Source organism: Vitis vinifera, chromosome 12 (assembly GCF_030704535.1).
Source record: "Vitis vinifera cultivar Pinot Noir 40024 chromosome 12, ASM3070453v1".
Classification (NCBI taxonomy): Eukaryota; Viridiplantae; Streptophyta; class Magnoliopsida; order Vitales; family Vitaceae; genus Vitis; species Vitis vinifera.
Window position 1 is genome coordinate 3,470,258 of NC_081816.1, and position 17,528 is coordinate 3,487,785.

The following is a 17,528-nucleotide window of genomic DNA, read 5'->3' on the forward strand; positions in this document are numbered from 1 at the left end:
ACTTACGTGTAAATACTTAAAATAGAAAATGACATTTATGTAAAAAATAAGTTATTTTTTTTTTTAAAAAAAAATTAGATTTCATCATTTTCAACCAAATATTTCTTTGTAATTTGGCATTATCTAAGATGCAGGTTGTTCCAAAAACTAAATTGAGACACGAAAGAGTTGGGAATGGTTTTGTAATTTACCCTTCAAAAGTAGAACAAGGAGGAACTCAGTCTTCCTAAAATGGTCTTAGAATTTTCAATTCCTTGTAAGTTGGTCAATCTCCCACTTTCCCTCTCACTTGCTGTGATTTCTACAGTTTCACACTTGATTCTACTTTTTATATTTCAAAAAACAGGGAGAAAAAACAAAAAAAAAGTACTTCGATTTGAATTCCCACCGCCCCATGAGTAAAATTAAAAGTATAAAACCCCGATTTCCCATCTCCAAAACCTCACACTGGTGTGATTTCAAAATCCCAAGAAAGTGAAAAATGGGTGCATACAGAGCTGAAGATGATTATGACTACCTCTTCAAGGTGGTCTTGATCGGCGACTCGGGTGTCGGCAAATCCAATCTTCTTTCCAGATTCACCAAGAATGAGTTCAGTCTCGAGTCCAAATCCACCATTGGTGTTGAATTCGCCACTCGCAGCATTCGCGTTGATGAAAAAGTCGTCAAGGCCCAGATTTGGGACACTGCTGGCCAAGAGAGGTGAAGCTCTCTCTCTCTTTTTTCCTTTCCATTTTGTTTCTCGGGAAATGGGTTTCCTTGTTATGGCATTTTGCTTGATCTGAGCAGTGGGTTCGGTTTTGTGGGTGGGCTCTCGTTCCCGCCCTGTTTGTTTCTCGGGAAAATTAACTGGAAACGGGCTCTCTGTTTTTAATTTCGAAATGGGGTTTCTTTCTTAAGCATTTTCGTGAGATCTAAACACAAGGGTAATGCAGAAAACCAAGTTTTACTGGAATTTGTGAAAACTAGCTTGTCTGTTTGGAACAAATGGATGTGATTCTCTTATATCAGTTTGTTAATATGGATCTTAATTTTTGTGATTTCAAACAATGGGAATATAGTTTTTGGCTTTGATCTGACGAGTGTTCAGATTGATAGTGATGGACTTAAATGCTTAAAATGCATAAAAATTTCTGGCTTCTGAATTACGAAAACCAAGTTCAAATAAGTTGCATCCTTAGCAACCAAATGAAGCCTTATATTATGGTGTTCTTTATTTTTCTTTTGTAGTTATATTTGTAGATCTCCAACTTCCACTGCATATACTTGCTTGATTTCTAAGATCTATATGTTCTAGGGGCACAAGAGCAAGAATGTTATTTAGAATTGCTTTCTCTTTCTCATACACATGAGATCTGAAGCTCAATCATATACCAAGGAACAGAGTGTATTACCCCTTTACTACATCGTTTTGCAGAATTGGTATTCAGCATTCGGTTATTAGGAGTCAAATCTATGAGGGTTTAATCATATCTACCATTAGAAATGCTAAATACATTGAGCTTGACGAATGTTAACTGGCTCTGATGTTACCAAGAAGGGTTTTATGAGTAATATATCTACTCAAAGAGTATCAAGTCTAGCCTCTTTCCAGTGCTTCCATATGTTCTGTTTCAGTTGCAGAGAAGATGGAGAACAAGGAAAACTTGGACTCTTAGTTTGCTTTATCACTGAAAACGAGAGAAAATAAAATGTGGAAAGGAGGGGAAGAGAAGGGGAAAATCCTTTATTTATGAAGAGTGTTGTGGGGAGGGATATTTTAGAAGGGAAAATAGCCAGGCCTCTCTGCTGCATACCACTCATACCTTGTTCTTTACCTACTTAATCCAAAATTCATTTTTCTTTTCATGTCCTACTTGTTTGAGGAGAAAATTTTTGTAGGCCCCCAGCAGAATATTTCTAAAAGTTTATTCTGTCTTTCCCTTCTTTTCACTTTTTTTGGCTCTTGATCCAAACACTATTGGAGGGAAATTTAAAATCTTCTCACTTCTCACCCTAAACCAAACAACAATTGCTATTCCAATCCCTAGTTATTTGATTTGAAGTGTTTTTCCTTTAACTTCTTAGTGGCAACCAAATTCAACCTTTTGCCACTTGAATAGAAATGAAGTTGTTGTACTTTGTTGACCCGAAAAAGTCAATGGCAAACTATGCAGTCTATTGTAGATCAAACTATTGCCTCTATGAATTCTGATTATATCAAGGTGAGGAATTGAGTTCCTTCTCTTAAAGTGGTTCTCTTGATTTGTAGAATGTATTCCCTTCCATTGATTTCTGTAGTATCATCTTGCTTAGTGCTTGACAAAGTAGTTATTTTCTGGATAATATTCCTGGGATAATATAGGTCTTGTCTAATTTCATACATTTTTTTTTCTAAAGATATCGTGCAATAACAAGTGCTTATTACCGAGGAGCTGTTGGTGCATTGCTGGTCTATGATGTAACTCGACACGTTACATTTGAGAATGTTGATAGATGGTTGAAGGAGCTTCGCGATCACACCGATTCCAGCATTGTGATCATGCTGGTGGGAAACAAGGCAGATTTAGGTCACTTGCGAGCTGTTTCCACCGAGGATGCCAAAGCATACGCCGAGAAAGAAAGCACCTTCTTCATTGAAACCTCAGCTCTAGAGTCCACAAACGTCGAAAATGCCTTCACAGAAGTGCTAACTCAGATATATCATGTTGTGAGCAGGAAGGCCCTTGAGACAGGAGACGAAGCTGCAACTGTGCCAAAGGGACAGACCATCAATGTCGGGAAAGATGATGTATCAGCTATAAAAATAGGTGGTTGCTGCTCTGCATAGACTGACGAAACAAAAAAAGACAGATGCTCTTCTTTCTCAAGTACTTTCCCATTTCCATGCAGCCCTGATGCCTTCAGTTTTACCATCCCCCGAGTTCATAGCCGACAAAGTTTTAGCTTTATGCCATATATATATATATATGATCATGTACTGAGGCACTTGAAGAGACTAAAACTTGTACCAGAGTTTTAGCAAAACCCCTCAAGACTAGGATGATCCCAGCAATTTTTTGGTTGCAGTTGGCCCAAACTACTTGTTATTTACTTCAATTTCTGTCTCCTGTTTTTCATATGTATATTTAAATTCTAAAACATTGCTTTCTCCCTTTAGTATTGAACTGGATTGAATAGTTTTCATTGTTCTTTATGGGGAAAAATGTCCATTCGATTACTTGAGCAGCCTGCAGGTGGATCAACACCCAACTCCACTTTTCCACTGTTCAGTTCAACACCTTTGTCCACTATTTGGTCTTGGTTTGAACTTTCCACCCACTTTTTTAATATTTTAAAAATAATAATAATGATAAAATAAAATAAAATTTAAAAGAAAAAATGTGTTTTGAATTTAAGCCTAATATATCTGTCAAAAAATATTTAGAATTTTTTGCATTTTCCTTTTTAAGATAGCAGCATCTGGGTATTGTTTTATTCAGATATATCTTTAAAGGGATTTTGATTTTTCTGTTCACACGTAAAAGTACAGGCTTTTTCCAAATTTAAGTCTAAATTTATGATATTCTAGAAGTGGGGCGTGGACAAACAGACCCTATCCTTGTAGATGGCACTTTTCTCCGTAAATGATGGCAGTGCCTGGAAGTTGGCACTGGTTGACGTAGAATTAAAATAAAAATAGGATCAAGGGCTGCTCGTGCCATCTAATTCCCACACCAACCCTGCGCTGTTAATTTAATTGGCTGTCGTGTTCTTCACCGTCTTTTCAAATCCAAAAATCGCAGCTACTCCATTATTTATTCGCTTTCCTTCTAAGTTCAAAGTCTTCCATATTCACTTTCAAATCTATCCATCCAAACCTACGCCCTCTCTCTACCCTCCACCTCGAATTCCATCCTCAATGGGGTCACCCTCTCCGGCTGATCAGGTCTCCCGCCGGGCCCAAGCCCTCGCCGGTCATCTCCGCGGTCTTCACACCTCAATGGAGCCCTCTCTCTCCCCATCTCCGTGCCTTCAGTACTCTCCGCCTGAGCTCGCCTCGCCGCCCTCTGATTTCAACCTCTCCGACATGCGGAAGCTCATGGACGGTCACAATCTCCAAGATCGTGACTGGTTGTTCGGCCTCATGATCCAGAGCAAGCTTTTCAACCCTAGAGTTGCTGGTGGGCGCGTCTTCGTGTCGCCGGACTATAACCAGTCCATGGAGCAGCAGAGGGAGATGACCATGAAGCGAATTCATTATTTGTTGGATTGTGGGGTTTTCCAGGAGTGGTTGACTGGTCGAGGGCCGGAGGTTGAGATGAGAAAGTTCGCTTTGCATGAAGTGATTGGTATGTACGATCACTCGCTCGCCGTTAAGCTTGGCGTCCATTATTTTCTATGGTATGTTACTGCCTCTTCCCGATTCTGATTTTGTCTGTATTAGTTTGGAGTATTGAATGCTTTGGGTTCACCTTGTTCTGTTTGTTCCATAAAAGAAAGCAGCATCTGTATTCCTTTCCGTTTTCCTTCTTTATAGGTCGGAATGTTTAGGTCCTGCGCATTCCAATTGTTTAAAAAAAAATCCTTTTTGACGAATTTGAATCGTATAGGTCTCATTTCCGCTACCAAAAGGACCCTGATTTTTGTACATAGTGGAATTAATATGTTTTTAGAGGGTTGGGCGCCTTTGAAGCCTAGTGACCTTTTTTTTATTAAATGTTTGGTTGTATCTCACTATCATAAGATCTTGATGTGGGTTTTTGTAAGAGTTGTGATGGATATTCCTCTCGTGTTTACATTTGGTTGCTAGCGTTAGCGACTTATAGTTCTTGAAATGGCACTAGAGTTGTCTGCATTTTTTATTTCCTACGTAACAAAACCATGAATTCCAACAAGCTGAATGGATCCTTCTCAACCCTTCAGCTTGCTTGATTGAAATGAATTATGAGTTCTTTGGTGTAAATTTAGCTGATCCGTTACAGGGAGTCTAGTTGAATAATTTTCTGGGAACAATGTTGATTTGTTCATGGTTATTTATTGAGGAGCATTTCCATGATTTTCTGTTGTAAAAGCCATAATTCTTTTGCAAGTTGTGATTGTAAAATAGCACAAGAAATGGTCTTAAAACATGCCATAATATGAAGACAAAGAAGAAGAAATGAAACCTGGATATGGTTTGCAGATTTACCCTTCTCTGTTTTTCTTTTGTGCTTTTGTCTCTGATTCTTATGATACATGTGGAGTTGGACAAAGAAAAAACTAGTAGTTAGTTGGAGATATAGGATCTGCAAGCTGCAAATGAATGTTTTTATCGTTTTATCTCAAACTTTGTCGGTAACTGCATGATTTTCTGTTTCTGCCTTGAGATGGGAGAGCAATGTTACAATTCTTAGCTCCTTACCTTCCTCAGGGAAGGATGTTTCCTTGCCCCCATCCCAAAAAAAGTGTATTTTTAGACCTGTGGTTGGACTAGGATTAAGGCTTTACACAAATTCTAGTGGCAAGCTTCCTAGGCACCTTTTGGAGTTAATCGTCACATGGTAGATAGAGGTTATGGGGGTCAGTTTCACATGTGGAAGTAGTCAATGGCATGACGACTGATGAATCACATTTGGTACTTCTCTCCCTATATATAATTGTTTCTTCTCTTTTTTATTTCCTTGCCATTGGACACTACAGGCTCTTGTGCAGTGTGTGTTTGTAGTACTTTTTCTCTGCTTTTCATGCCTGCTTTGATGCTGACTGTAAGATGAACTTTCCACATGACAAACTCTATGAATAGTTTTTCTTATTTTTAATTTTTCATCATTTTTCATGTAGCCTTTCTTTAGCCTAGTTGGTGTAACAACTTATAATGCATGGAAAAGCAATTATGATTTGTTTCTGTACATTGTAAATGATTCCAATGGTGGATATATTGGAAGCTAATGACCTGTTGAAAGGGATTGTGAACGTCTTCAATATATGTTAGTCAGTATTAAAGAGAAAAATTGTTGTGGCTGCGAAGTTCAAGGAACTTGTTAATCATTAGGTGCTTTCTTCATTGATGAATTTCAGGGGTGGTGCCATCCAGTTTTTTGGAACCAAGCGTCATCATGACAAGTGGTTGAGAGACAGTGAGAATTATGTGATCAAAGGTTGCTTTGCAATGACAGAATTGGGGCATGGAAGTAATGTATGTGAAGGTTGTTTGATCATTTGGTTTTGGGCCACCAGGCCTGTATGATGATGTTCTTCATTCTCCCTGTTGTTTAGTTTTCATTGGTTCTTTCATGGGTCAGGTTCGAGGTATTGAAACAGTTACCACATATGACTCAAAAACTGGAGAGTTTGTTATTAACAGTCCCTGTGAATCAGCTCAGAAGTACTGGATAGGAGGAGCAGCAAATGTAAGGAATTTTTCTATTACTTTTTCTTTGTTGTTTTTCCTTTTGCTAATTTGCACACTCTATCTGTTGTTTTAATGGTTCCTACTTCAGCTTCAATTCTGTACTGACATGTTTTTTGTAACATTGTTTAGCATGCAACACATACCATAGTTTTCTCGCAGCTCAATATAAATGGGAAGAGTGAAGGGGTTCATGCATTTATAGCCCAGATCAGAGATACAGATGGCAACATTTGTCCAAATGTTCGTGTAGCTGATTGTGGTCATAAAATTGGTTTAAATGGTGTGGATAATGGTCGAATCTGGTAATAATAACAGTTTCTGTGGTTAAACTTGCTGACTAGTCAATAAGTCATGATTGATTTCTGTGAATCTAAAATATTTGAACTCAGGAGGCTCAATCAATATGTTTTTTTAGGTTTGACAATGTGAGAATCCCTAGAGAGAATCTGTTGAATTCAGTAGCTGATGTTTCACCAGATGGACAATATTTGAGTGCAATAAAGGACCCTGATCAGGTAATAATTTTTCTGGTAGCAATATCTTCTGATGGCAAAAGGGTCTCTGACTTTCTGTTGAAGTAGTGATTTTCTAAACCTTATATGTGATTATTTTTCAGAGGTTTGCGGCCTTCCTAGCCCCTTTGACATCAGGTCGTGTTACCATTGCAACCAGTGCGGTTTACTCATCAAAGGTAATAGATGCTGATTGGGGTGTTTCCTCTGTTGATAAACTGATCTCCAACATCTTGAATTTTTGTGGGGATAGAAGAAATGGGCTATTTATACCAAGATCTGTATGTGATTGATGCTGTTTCAATTTTCTTCTCTTATCAGATGAGTTTAGCAATTGCCATAAGGTACTCTTTAACAAGGCGGGCCTTTTCTATCACACCAAACCAGCCTGAAGTTCTATTGCTTGATTACCCTAGTCATCAACGGCGACTATTACCTCTCCTTGCCAAGACGTTAGTATCTCAATAACCAGATTCATAGAATCTAAATTTTGTTGGAACATTTTGGGAATCACAACTTTTGTCTTAGGCCTTGGATTGAATCACATGAAGTATGGTTTTACTGTGATAGTGGTTTATAGTTACTTCCAGAATCTTTAAATAACCTGCTCCCTTCTGTTGCAAGCTCTATTTGGTTATGTGAAAATGGAATAGGTTTAGCCTTGGTCAAGTTGTACCTTGCTAGTATAATACCTTATAATTATGCCTTCTTAAATTTCCTCAATTCTGAAGCTGGTGCTATTCTGTGTTGATTCTAGGCCTTGCATGCATATTACTTTTCAGTTTTCAGTGAACAATAGTTGTTTTACCAAGATGATTTTTGAGAACAGGGGAAAGCATCATTGTCTTTGATATGCTGTTTTCTACTTGTAGTTATAGTGAGTAACATCAACAATGTCTTTCCCTATAGCTTCTAGTCTTCTATGAAGTGTAGTTCCCCATAAGGAAATTGCTTCTGTACTTTGTGATTGTGTTCGGGATGTTTATTTATCCTCCTATACCAGTTCTCGTGAAGGATGTTGATTTCTGTCAAAGCACCTTGACTATAATGTACAGTTGATGTAATTACTCCAACTCATTTACTTAGGGCTACAATTCAAATAGCTTAAGCTTTCAAGGTAAGCAGTCTAAAAAGGAATTAAAGCTTTTTGGGCAGCTGTTTGTTTTAACTGTGTTATATTTCGATCTTAGAGCAAAAATATGATGGATGTTCCATCTTCAATATTAGATTTGGATGACCTGATGCCTTCAGTAAATATTGAATATGTAAACTGAGTCACCAGTTAGTCCTTGGAGGATATATGTTTAAAATGGATGAGATGCTGTTCTGATTTGTTGCTCTCATGCCTATGCAACAGATATGCTATGAGTTTTGCTGCGAACTACTTGAAAATGATATATGTGAAGCGGACACCTGAATCTAACAAAACCATCCATGTTGTTTCAAGTGCATTCAAGGCTATCTTAACCTGGCATAACATGCGGACCCTTCAGGTTAATAACCTCAATTTTACGTAAAGGAATTGCTATATTTCCAGTAGGTGTCCTCACTGAAGTTCAGCCATGTGTCAGGAATGTCGTGAAGCTTGTGGGGGGCAAGGCTTGAAGACTGAAAATCGGATTGGGCAAATGAAAGGTGAATATGATGTGCAATCCACATTTGAGGGTGACAACAACGTTCTGATGCAACAGGTAATGTCTATATATCAGTTTCTTTATGATGAACTCTCATGTACAAGGACGGCAACACGTTGATGACACAGATATGGCAATGTCTAACATGGTCACCTCAAAACAAGTAAATGAAATAGTACACATATGTTTGGGTTCCTGGACCAGCATCCATCGGACTTGTTTTCATGTTTGACATGGAAAAAGAGTGTTCCTTGTTGCATGGATGGAGTATGGGGTTATGGGTGTCATTAAGCAACGAAAGAGGGATTTGTGCTGCAGCCAACCCTTGAAGTTGCAACTAGGGTTCTTTGGGTTTTGACCATGAAGGTGAACTTGGGGGGCCTGTTTGGGACTTTAAAGTTCCTTACCTCTCATGTTATTTTAGTTCAAGTGAACTAACTTCACGAGTCTCAGATTTTGGCATGAGAAGTTGCTTTTCTCCAGTATATTTAACCTCAATACATTAATATCGGTCCCACAAAACTTAAAGATTTCAAGAACATGCCACCTTATCATCTGCTGACCAGGTTTTCAAGTTTATAAACAGCCCCTTACTTTAGATTGTATCTACTTCATGTGCCCCTCAATTTGGATAAGATGGTTAACTATTCATCTATTACAACGACTACAGCCTATGAATTACATTGGGTGGTTCTAATTATTGAACCGACACTCTGCCTACCATGTGAATGAACCAATTGACCGGTGGGGATACAACTTGCCAGTTTTTAATAAACTTGAAAGATGTTGAGAAACTATTACTTCACTAAATTTCTTCTTATGTAAGATTTGGGCTTGTGGAGGTGGAATTTATGGATTAAATGTGTGAAATCAGGTTAGCAAGGCTCTCCTTGCAGAATATATTGCAGTGCAGAAGAGGAATAGACCATTTAAAGGACTGGGGTTAGAACACATGAACAAATCTTGCCCTGTCGTTCCATCTCAGCTCACAAGTTCTACCCTCAGAAGTAGCCAATTCCAGGTAATGTAATTGTAGCTTCATTAGCAGCAATTTGGTTAGTCAATGAAGTAGAGAGAAATTTCTTACTCCCTTGATTTGGCTATCAGACTGATATATTCTGCCTGAGGGAGCGAGATCTATTGATCCGTTTTGCTGCTGAGATGTCACAGCTTCAAGCACAGGGCCTAAGCAGAGAGTATGCACTTCTTCAGGTTAGGATCATCGCATTAACTTGAGTTTCCTCTCTTTCTCTCTGTATATCACTCTCACAATTTTTTTCCTTTCCTGCACCAGAGTTATCAACTTGCAGAAGACTTGGGGAGAGCTTTCTCAGATCGAGCAATTTTGCAGACCTTTTTAGATGCTGAGGCAGCTGTGTCTTCTGGTCCACTTAAGGTAAATATCGGTACCTTTTTGTCATAAATATAAGTAACTCTACCAATAAAAAAAATGTCAGTCTAAGGAAGGTACAAAATGCTGGATGTGAATAAGTATTGCACGGTGCATCCATATCTGGGTTTGGGGGAAAATGGGATGAAGACTAGAAGAGATTATAGGATTTATACATTCCAAAAAAGTGCTGATTAAGGAAACTTAAGTTATGAGTGTAAGTAGTAGCTTCTGCTTTTGTTTTATACATATCACTGATACAGATGCAGCAGTCTTGTTGCTTTCTTAGCGATTGAACCTTCAACATGCTAAAAACCCTGATATGCTTATCAGAATTGGATATAATATGGGATTTTTGTGTAATGGCATTTTGAGTGACAATTTCCCTATTTTTTCTGCTGTGTAACATATACAACTATCCTTATTTCCAGCTCAAGCATTTGTAGAACAATGATGAAGTGATGCAAACCCAATTGTTGATTGTTTTTGCATTTTTTTCCCTATGCAGAGCATGTTAAGTCTGTTAAGATCCATGCATGTCTTGATTATCTTGGAAGAAGATGCTTCCTTCCTCCGATATGGTTACTTGTCACCCGACAATGCTGCTGGAATTAGAAAAGAAGTAACAATACTCTGCAGTGAATTGCGACCACATGCCCTTGCCTTGGTCAGCTCCTTTGGCATCCCTGATGCATTTTTGAGCCCAATTGCTTTCAATTGGATCGATGCAAATTCTTGGTCGTCGGTTCAGCCCCAACAAGGGGCCACAGTTCCTCTCCAGATTTAGATGAATCAAAACTTATACTGCCTGTGGCCTCAGTACTTTTCTTTCCCCGCGGTTGTGTAATAAGAATGCCTTGTAAAAACCGAACTAGCCATAGTAAACACGGTTGGCTGCTCATGAATAATAATGTGATTGATATACATGGTGCCATTTTGATTTTCTCCTCCTGATGGAGAGCCCAGCCAAATTCCCTCCTGTTGTTTCTGCTCGTCCATTTGTATCTATTCAGTAATCATTAGTGAACTTCTAACAAGGGCTATTGACTTGTATTAATCATTCAGTCAACTGGTCTGGAGGGTGTGCGAAGCTGATGCGCGATTATCAGTAAACCTGCTCTTAAAAGACTCAAAACCATTGGTTGTTTGCTGAGAAAACCAAGCTAAAAAACACTTGACATGTATTTGACAAAGTCCTGATCTCAGTGTAAAGAGCATTTTGTATATCACTATCCATTTAACTTCTACACAATTTTTTCAACTTGCGAGATAACGGGTTGAGTCCATACCTCCTGATTATTTTTATTTAAAATAAATAAATAAATAAACAGGACAGGGCGGCCTGTTTATTGATTTACTTATATATATTTTTTAAAAATTAATCACATTAAACATAAATATAATTTATAAACAAATAAAGATCATAAATTTTTACAAAGTATTGTTGTGAGAAATATATATATATATATTTTAATGTTAGAAAAGGAAAAAGATGAAAAAAAAATCAAATCAAAATAATTTCTTATTTAATTATTACCATATATATATATATATATATAAACATGACAATACGTGAATTTATTGTAATTTCTGGATTATCATATGATGACTTTTTAACTTTCCATGTATAAAATACATAGACTAGAAATGATATCCTCTTATTCCAATGACACCAAAGGGTCGTTAAAGGAATGAAATTAGGATACAAATAGAATATAATGAAATAGTCACTTTCATAGTCACTCTGATGTTCCCTATGAAATGAAACAAGGCATGGAACGGAGCTGCTATGAAGAAGTTTTGAGACTTTACGAAGAAACCTTTGATCTTATATTGATCATGGGTTGAAAACAGGAATTGAACTCCATAGATCTAATCTCCCATTGTTCAAAAGAAATTCACAAACTCCTTTAACTTGTTTATATATATATATGTATATACTAAACTCGTTCTATTAAGAGCAAGGTGAGAACCCGAAAAAATCTGAAAGAATAACTGCCTGGAATAACTCATCCTATTGTCATCCCTACCACCCACCTAGTTTCAAGTTACCAGCTCCTTTGTTGATACTTGAGAATGACACTCCCTTAAAAGATCATCCTCTTTAACTTCTTGTCTCAGAACCAATTAAATCTTCCAAGAGAGAAAAACATCTTCGCAAAAACTCCATTGGACATAGATTCTGAAAGAAAAACATTCTAGAAATAGACACAAAGGAGGCATCCATCACATGGCATAACAAAACCCATTACAGCAAGTATAAGCAGGGTAATGCATCAAAAACGTATAGTGAAGATGTTAATGCCGTGTAACAAGAAAACAACATCCTATCATCTACAGAATACTTAAAGCATTAGGTAACATTCTCAGTAATTTACGTATCATTCTAACATAATTGGGACAGCTAGTTTCAGTGTGTGCTAACATCCCAAATCCTGCTACTCAATAATCCATAACATATCCAGACTCTGACTGCTGCATCCAATACATACAACACTAACTTTTCTCACTCTCCTAATTATATCCACACTTACCCTGATGCTCATGACCATAATATCCTCAGCTTATTACGCCTGGTGGAAAACCCTCATAGAAACTATGAATTACTAGCAAGCTGCAATGGATACCTAATTGGAAAAATTGAGACCATTGCTACATGTTCTCCTCCCCTAGCACCTCAGCCCTACTTCATATCTGGTTCCATGTTTCCAACATCATTGGTAAGAAGTTGCCACGTCTTTTATTCCCTTCTTCATCTACGAGATTACCCCCTTCATCTGCAAGATTACCAGTAAGTTTTTAATTTCCATCTCTTATTCACCCATTTCTAGCAGTCACTTAACCATCCCACCAGGTTGCATCAAAGAGAAGTCCTCTCCTAAATGCTTCCAATCCAGTACCACATCAACCCTCAGAAAATGTTACTTCTCATTCCCTTCACACAACTTCGAATTTTGAAATTATAACATCTTCTACCTTTGCCTTTACTTCTCAAAAGAAACATTTAGGATTTGCACAAACAAACCAAGAAATACCTTAACTACTTGGGAACCATATGAATCCTTATTAATATTCCGTTTGTCTGATAATATTAAGTCAATCAGCCCTTAGCTGGTCAACATGATTCATGAACACAAACCATCTTAGCCAACTCTCTCTATCTGGATAGCCTCATCCTCCATTTGGTGTATTGTATCTTGTCACAAATGCATCAACTCTTGACTCTGTTCTCCCCCTATCAACCCAATCATCTAATATGTACTCTTTAGTGAATTAAGACAACCAAAAATCCACAGTACATTTCCTTCCTAAGTAACCAAATACAGTTCCAAGGATTAACCTCCAACACCTGCACCCTTTCCCGCAAGCCTTCATATGCCAAGAAAAACAGCAGCCACAAGAGGCCCACAACCAAGAAAAGCAAGCTTCCCAGATTGCAAAGGCAAACAGAAAATAATGCTACAAGTGATTCACAAACTTGGGCTCACAAAACCCATTACCAATCTACTTGGCAAAGTAATTCCAGAAACAAAATCCTCACCTGTCAAAAGTTTGTCCAAAGCTACCAACAAGAGACCAAAGGAACATTGGAGGAATTTGCAACTCCTCACACCAACCTTATGAGGAAACCGACCATGCCTGAGGTTGTTATTACATGGTAAAAGAATCATTAAACACTTAAGTGAAAAAAATTACTAAATATACAACGTTAAAATGACCAGATCTGCACTCTCTAAGCTGACACACTAGGGCAGAAATCCTTCCAAGATCCAATCTTATCCCCTCTCACTTTGAGCTTCAAGCCTTCCACAAAGCATAACCATAATCACCAAACACCTTGCTAATGAACATATCAAAAGAAAGGTAACTAATGTGTTGCAATCACCTTCCTCTGGACACCAGTCAATTTTCTTCACAAACCTCCCAACACATTTCCAGTATAGCCTTGAAAGTTGAAACCACAGGGAACCTCATTCCCAAACCTCCCCATTCTGTATCATCTATTGTTTTTGGAGATTGTCACTAAGTCATCCTAAAATGGTTCCAATGTACCTTTGTTGAAGTCCTCTTTGTGAGAGCATTTTTTCCCTATTCCCTCATTTATACTCCTGGTTTTACTGAACCTGTTTCCCCTTTTTTTCCAATTCAGATTAAAAAACAATTGATAAAGAAAACCCCTCTGGTTAAAAGATCTGCTAGAGTCAATCACTTAACTTTTTGCTTTTCTTTCATGCTCATCTATTCTTGAATCCAGTTTTTTGGATAGACAAGTAAAAATATTATCAACAGTGAATGAAGCATTTGATTTAATGTTGAAGGATGGTTCTAGTGGTGTCATTTGTAAATTGGACACTGAAAAAGCTTATGACCATGTCAGTTGGGCTTCTTGCTAGCAGTTATGGAAAAAATGGGTTTTGGACAAAAATGGATTAGTTGGACACACTGGTGCATATTCACAACAAAGTTTTCAATGCTGGTCAATGGTACACATTCCGGTTTCTTTTAGAGTTTGAGGGGGTTGAGACAAGGGGATCCTCTTTCTCCTTTTTCATTTGTTCTGACTATGGGGGTGCTGAGTTGTTAGAGAGAGAGCAAGGGAGGGGGGTTACTTGTCAGGTTTTAGGGTAGAGGGGTGGTCTCTTATCTTTTGTTTGCAGATGATACTTTGGTCTTTTGTGAGGACTCCCAAGATCAATTGGTTTATCTAGGTTGGCTGCTCATATGGTTTGAAGCACTAACAAGGCTTAAATTTATCTGAAAAAAAAAGTGAATTGATTCCAATTGGAGGGGTTACAAACGTAAATGTTTTAGCAATAGAATTGGGTTGCAAGGTGGGGAAAATTCCTTCTACTTACCTAGTATTGCCTTTGGGAGTCCCTTGTAGATTTGAAGTAGTTTGAGACGAAGTGGAGAAGTTTCATAGAAGATTATCGACATGGAAAAGACAGAATATTTCCTAAGGGAGGAGACTTGCGTTGATTACAAGTACTTTGCCAAGTTTGTCAATCTATTATTTGTCTTTATTTGTAATCCATAGAAAGGTCATATTAGGATTACAAAAGATTTAAAGGGACTTTCTTTAGGGACGTGAACCTTAGAAAAAATCTCATTTGGTTTGTTGATCAACTATTTGTACAAATAACAGAAAGGGAGGTTTAGGTATTAGAAGTCTCTCTCTTTTTAATAGAGCCCTCCTTGGTAAGTGGAGCTAAAAATATGTTACCGATGAGGAGGTTTTTGGAAGCAAATTATGGAGGGGAAATATGGGAAGGAGCAGGATGGCACCCTTGTGAAGTTAGAGGTCGTTATGAGATTAGTGTTGGGAAGCTATTAGGAGAGGGTGGGATCTTGTCTTTAGTAAAACCTCCTTTGAAGTGGGTAATGGCAAAAGGGTTAAGTTTTGGACGAATAGATGGTGTGCGGAGGAGCTCTTGTGTAATTCCTTTCCCTCTTTATATGTGTTGGTTATGTCAAAGGAGGCTTAGGTGGCGGAATTGTGGGAAGACTAAGGAGGGAGAGGGGATTCCACGCTTCACTAGGCATTTTAATGAATGGGAGTTGGAAGTTGTTGAGACTTTTTTTTTCCACATGGGGAAAGACAGTTAGAAGGGAAGATAACGACAAGGTGATTTGGAAACAAGCTCAAAAAGGATTATTTTCAGTCAAATCTATCTATGCGGCCTTGGAAGAGGAAAGGGCTGTCTCTTTTCCAATGACCATTATTTGGAACCCATGGGTCCCGTCTAAAGTGAGTTTTTTGTGCATGAAGCTAGTTAGGGAAGAGTTCTGACTTTAGATAATCTATAGAAGAGAGGGTGATCATTGGTGAATAGATGTTATTTATGCAAATTGGAGGGAGAATCTATAGATCACATTCTTCTTCACTGCTCCAAAGCAAAAGATTCTATAGCACCTATTGTTTTCTTTATTCAATATACATTGGGATATTTGTTCTTCGATACAAGATAACACTTTTGAGTTGGCACGACTTCTTTGTAGGAAAGAAAAGGAAAAAGGTGTGGAAAGTTGCCCTTCTTTCCATTTTTTAGACAATTTGGTGAGTGTAATCAAAAAGCTTTTGAAGATAAGGAGTAGAATGATCAAAAGTTAAAACTTTTGTTCCTATAGAATCTTTCAACTTGAGTTAACATGTACATGAGCAAAGGTTTAATGCTTTTGTTTGATTTTGTAGAGTGGGTAGGGTCTTGTTGAGTGCCATAGGTGTTTTTTGTGTGTTATCATTTGAGGCCTTCCTTTAGGTGCTCCTTGTATATGTCCTATGTACTCTAGTGTACCTTTTTCTATTACTAATTCATATATACCTATTTTTACGTATAAAAAATATATATTACTAACAACACCCTAGCAAAGAAGTGCACCAAAGTCCAAAGAGTGCCAAAAGGCCAAGAAAAGGAGAGAGAGAAAACAAGAAACAACTCCCTCCCCTTAGAGAACCCTCAAACAATCTCCAAAATCAACTATAAACATTGATGCCCCATCTGTAAACATCCTAACCTAGATTAAAAGAGTATAATAATCATAATAATAATAATAATAATAAAACATGGATTTGAGCATTTAATCATCCACTCTTCACTTTTGAATGATATCCAATTTCCCTCGCTCCAAATAGCTAAAAAACTGCACAGAAGGAGCAATGCTCTATTCATAAACATCCTAACCTAGATGAAAAGAGCATAAACATTGACACCCCATCCATAAACATCATAACCGAGATGAAAAGAGTATAATAATAGCAATAAAACATGGATTTGAACATTTAATCATCTGCTCTCCGCTTTTGAATGATATCCAATTTCTCTCACTCCAAATAGCCAAAAAAATGCACAAAAAGAGGGACGCCCCATCCATAAACATTCTAACCTTGATGAAAAGAGTATAAACATTGACGCCCCATCCATAAACATCCTATCCTAGATGAAAAGAGTATAATAGCAATAATAATAATAACAACAATAATGATGATGATGAAAAGAGTATAAAAATGATAATAAGTGTATAAACATTGAGACCTCATCCATAACATCCTAAACTAGATGAAAAGAGTATAATAATATGGATTTGAGCATTTAATAATCTATAATACATGGATTTGAGCATTTAATCATCAGCTCTTCACTTTTGAATGATATCCAATTTCTCACTCCAAATAGCCAAAAAAAAATGCACAAAAGGAGCAACCCCCCAAATCTTCTTATGCTTCTTCCATTCTAGAAATCCAGTTAAAATTTTCGAATTCTACAATAAAATCTTTTCTTAGCAAGCTCACTGAATGATCAGCGACAAAATAACCTTTCCTCAGAGTCCCAATATGGAGACCTCCCATACCAAAATATAATGGTATACCTATACCAATTGAATAAATATATTAAGTTCAAAGCAACCCAACTAATTAGATCTCTATTGATACAACACACACACATATGCATTATACAATCCAATTATTATGCCAGCAAGAATACATCCCCTTAGATATGGAACTTGGCATCAAAGTAAAGTGCACCAACATACAGCCCAATACATCCATAGTGTTTACACAGATAATCATTTGAGATGAGATGTTCAACCAAATCATTGATCCAAGATTATGGCTAAAACCCTTCAGCAAGCATCATGGG

At 37.5% G+C, this 17,528-nt stretch overlaps 2 protein-coding genes across 2 annotated transcripts; both read left to right on the forward strand.

Moving 5' to 3' along the window:
* The first annotated feature begins 233 nt into the window (after positions 1-233).
* On the forward strand, positions 234-3,199 carry LOC100252396 (ras-related protein Rab11B-like). Its single transcript, XM_002278713.5, has 2 exons — positions 234-702; positions 2,380-3,199. The coding sequence occupies exons 1-2, from the start codon at positions 482-484 to the stop codon at positions 2,807-2,809; spliced, it is 651 nt and encodes a 216-aa protein (XP_002278749.1). The 5' UTR covers positions 234-481; the 3' UTR covers positions 2,810-3,199.
* A 359-nt stretch (positions 3,200-3,558) lies between these two features.
* On the forward strand, positions 3,559-10,812 carry LOC100257524 (acyl-coenzyme A oxidase 3, peroxisomal). The gene is made up of 13 exons (XM_002278627.4): positions 3,559-4,362; positions 6,019-6,136; positions 6,243-6,350; positions 6,482-6,654; positions 6,768-6,867; positions 6,969-7,043; positions 7,186-7,316; positions 8,222-8,357; positions 8,436-8,555; positions 9,373-9,519; positions 9,606-9,710; positions 9,793-9,894; positions 10,397-10,812. Exons 1-13 carry the CDS (start codon positions 3,881-3,883, stop codon positions 10,673-10,675), a joined length of 2,076 nt encoding a protein of 691 aa, XP_002278663.1. The 5' UTR covers positions 3,559-3,880; the 3' UTR covers positions 10,676-10,812.
* The last annotated feature ends 6,716 nt before the right edge of the window (positions 10,813-17,528 follow it).

Coding starts and splice junctions, on each gene's coding strand:
- LOC100252396 (XM_002278713.5), top strand. CDS start 482: ATGGGTGCATACAGAGCTGAAGATGATTATGACTACCTCTTCAAGGTG. Junction 703..2,379: donor GACACTGCTGGCCAAGAGAG/GTGAAGCTCTCT, acceptor TTTTTTCTAAAG/ATATCGTGCAATAACAAGTG.
- LOC100257524 (XM_002278627.4), top strand. CDS start 3,881: ATGGGGTCACCCTCTCCGGCTGATCAGGTCTCCCGCCGGGCCCAAGCC. Junction 4,363..6,018: donor GGCGTCCATTATTTTCTATG/GTATGTTACTGC, acceptor GATGAATTTCAG/GGGTGGTGCCATCCAGTTTT. Junction 7,317..8,221: donor TTACCTCTCCTTGCCAAGAC/GTTAGTATCTCA, acceptor CCTATGCAACAG/ATATGCTATGAGTTTTGCTG.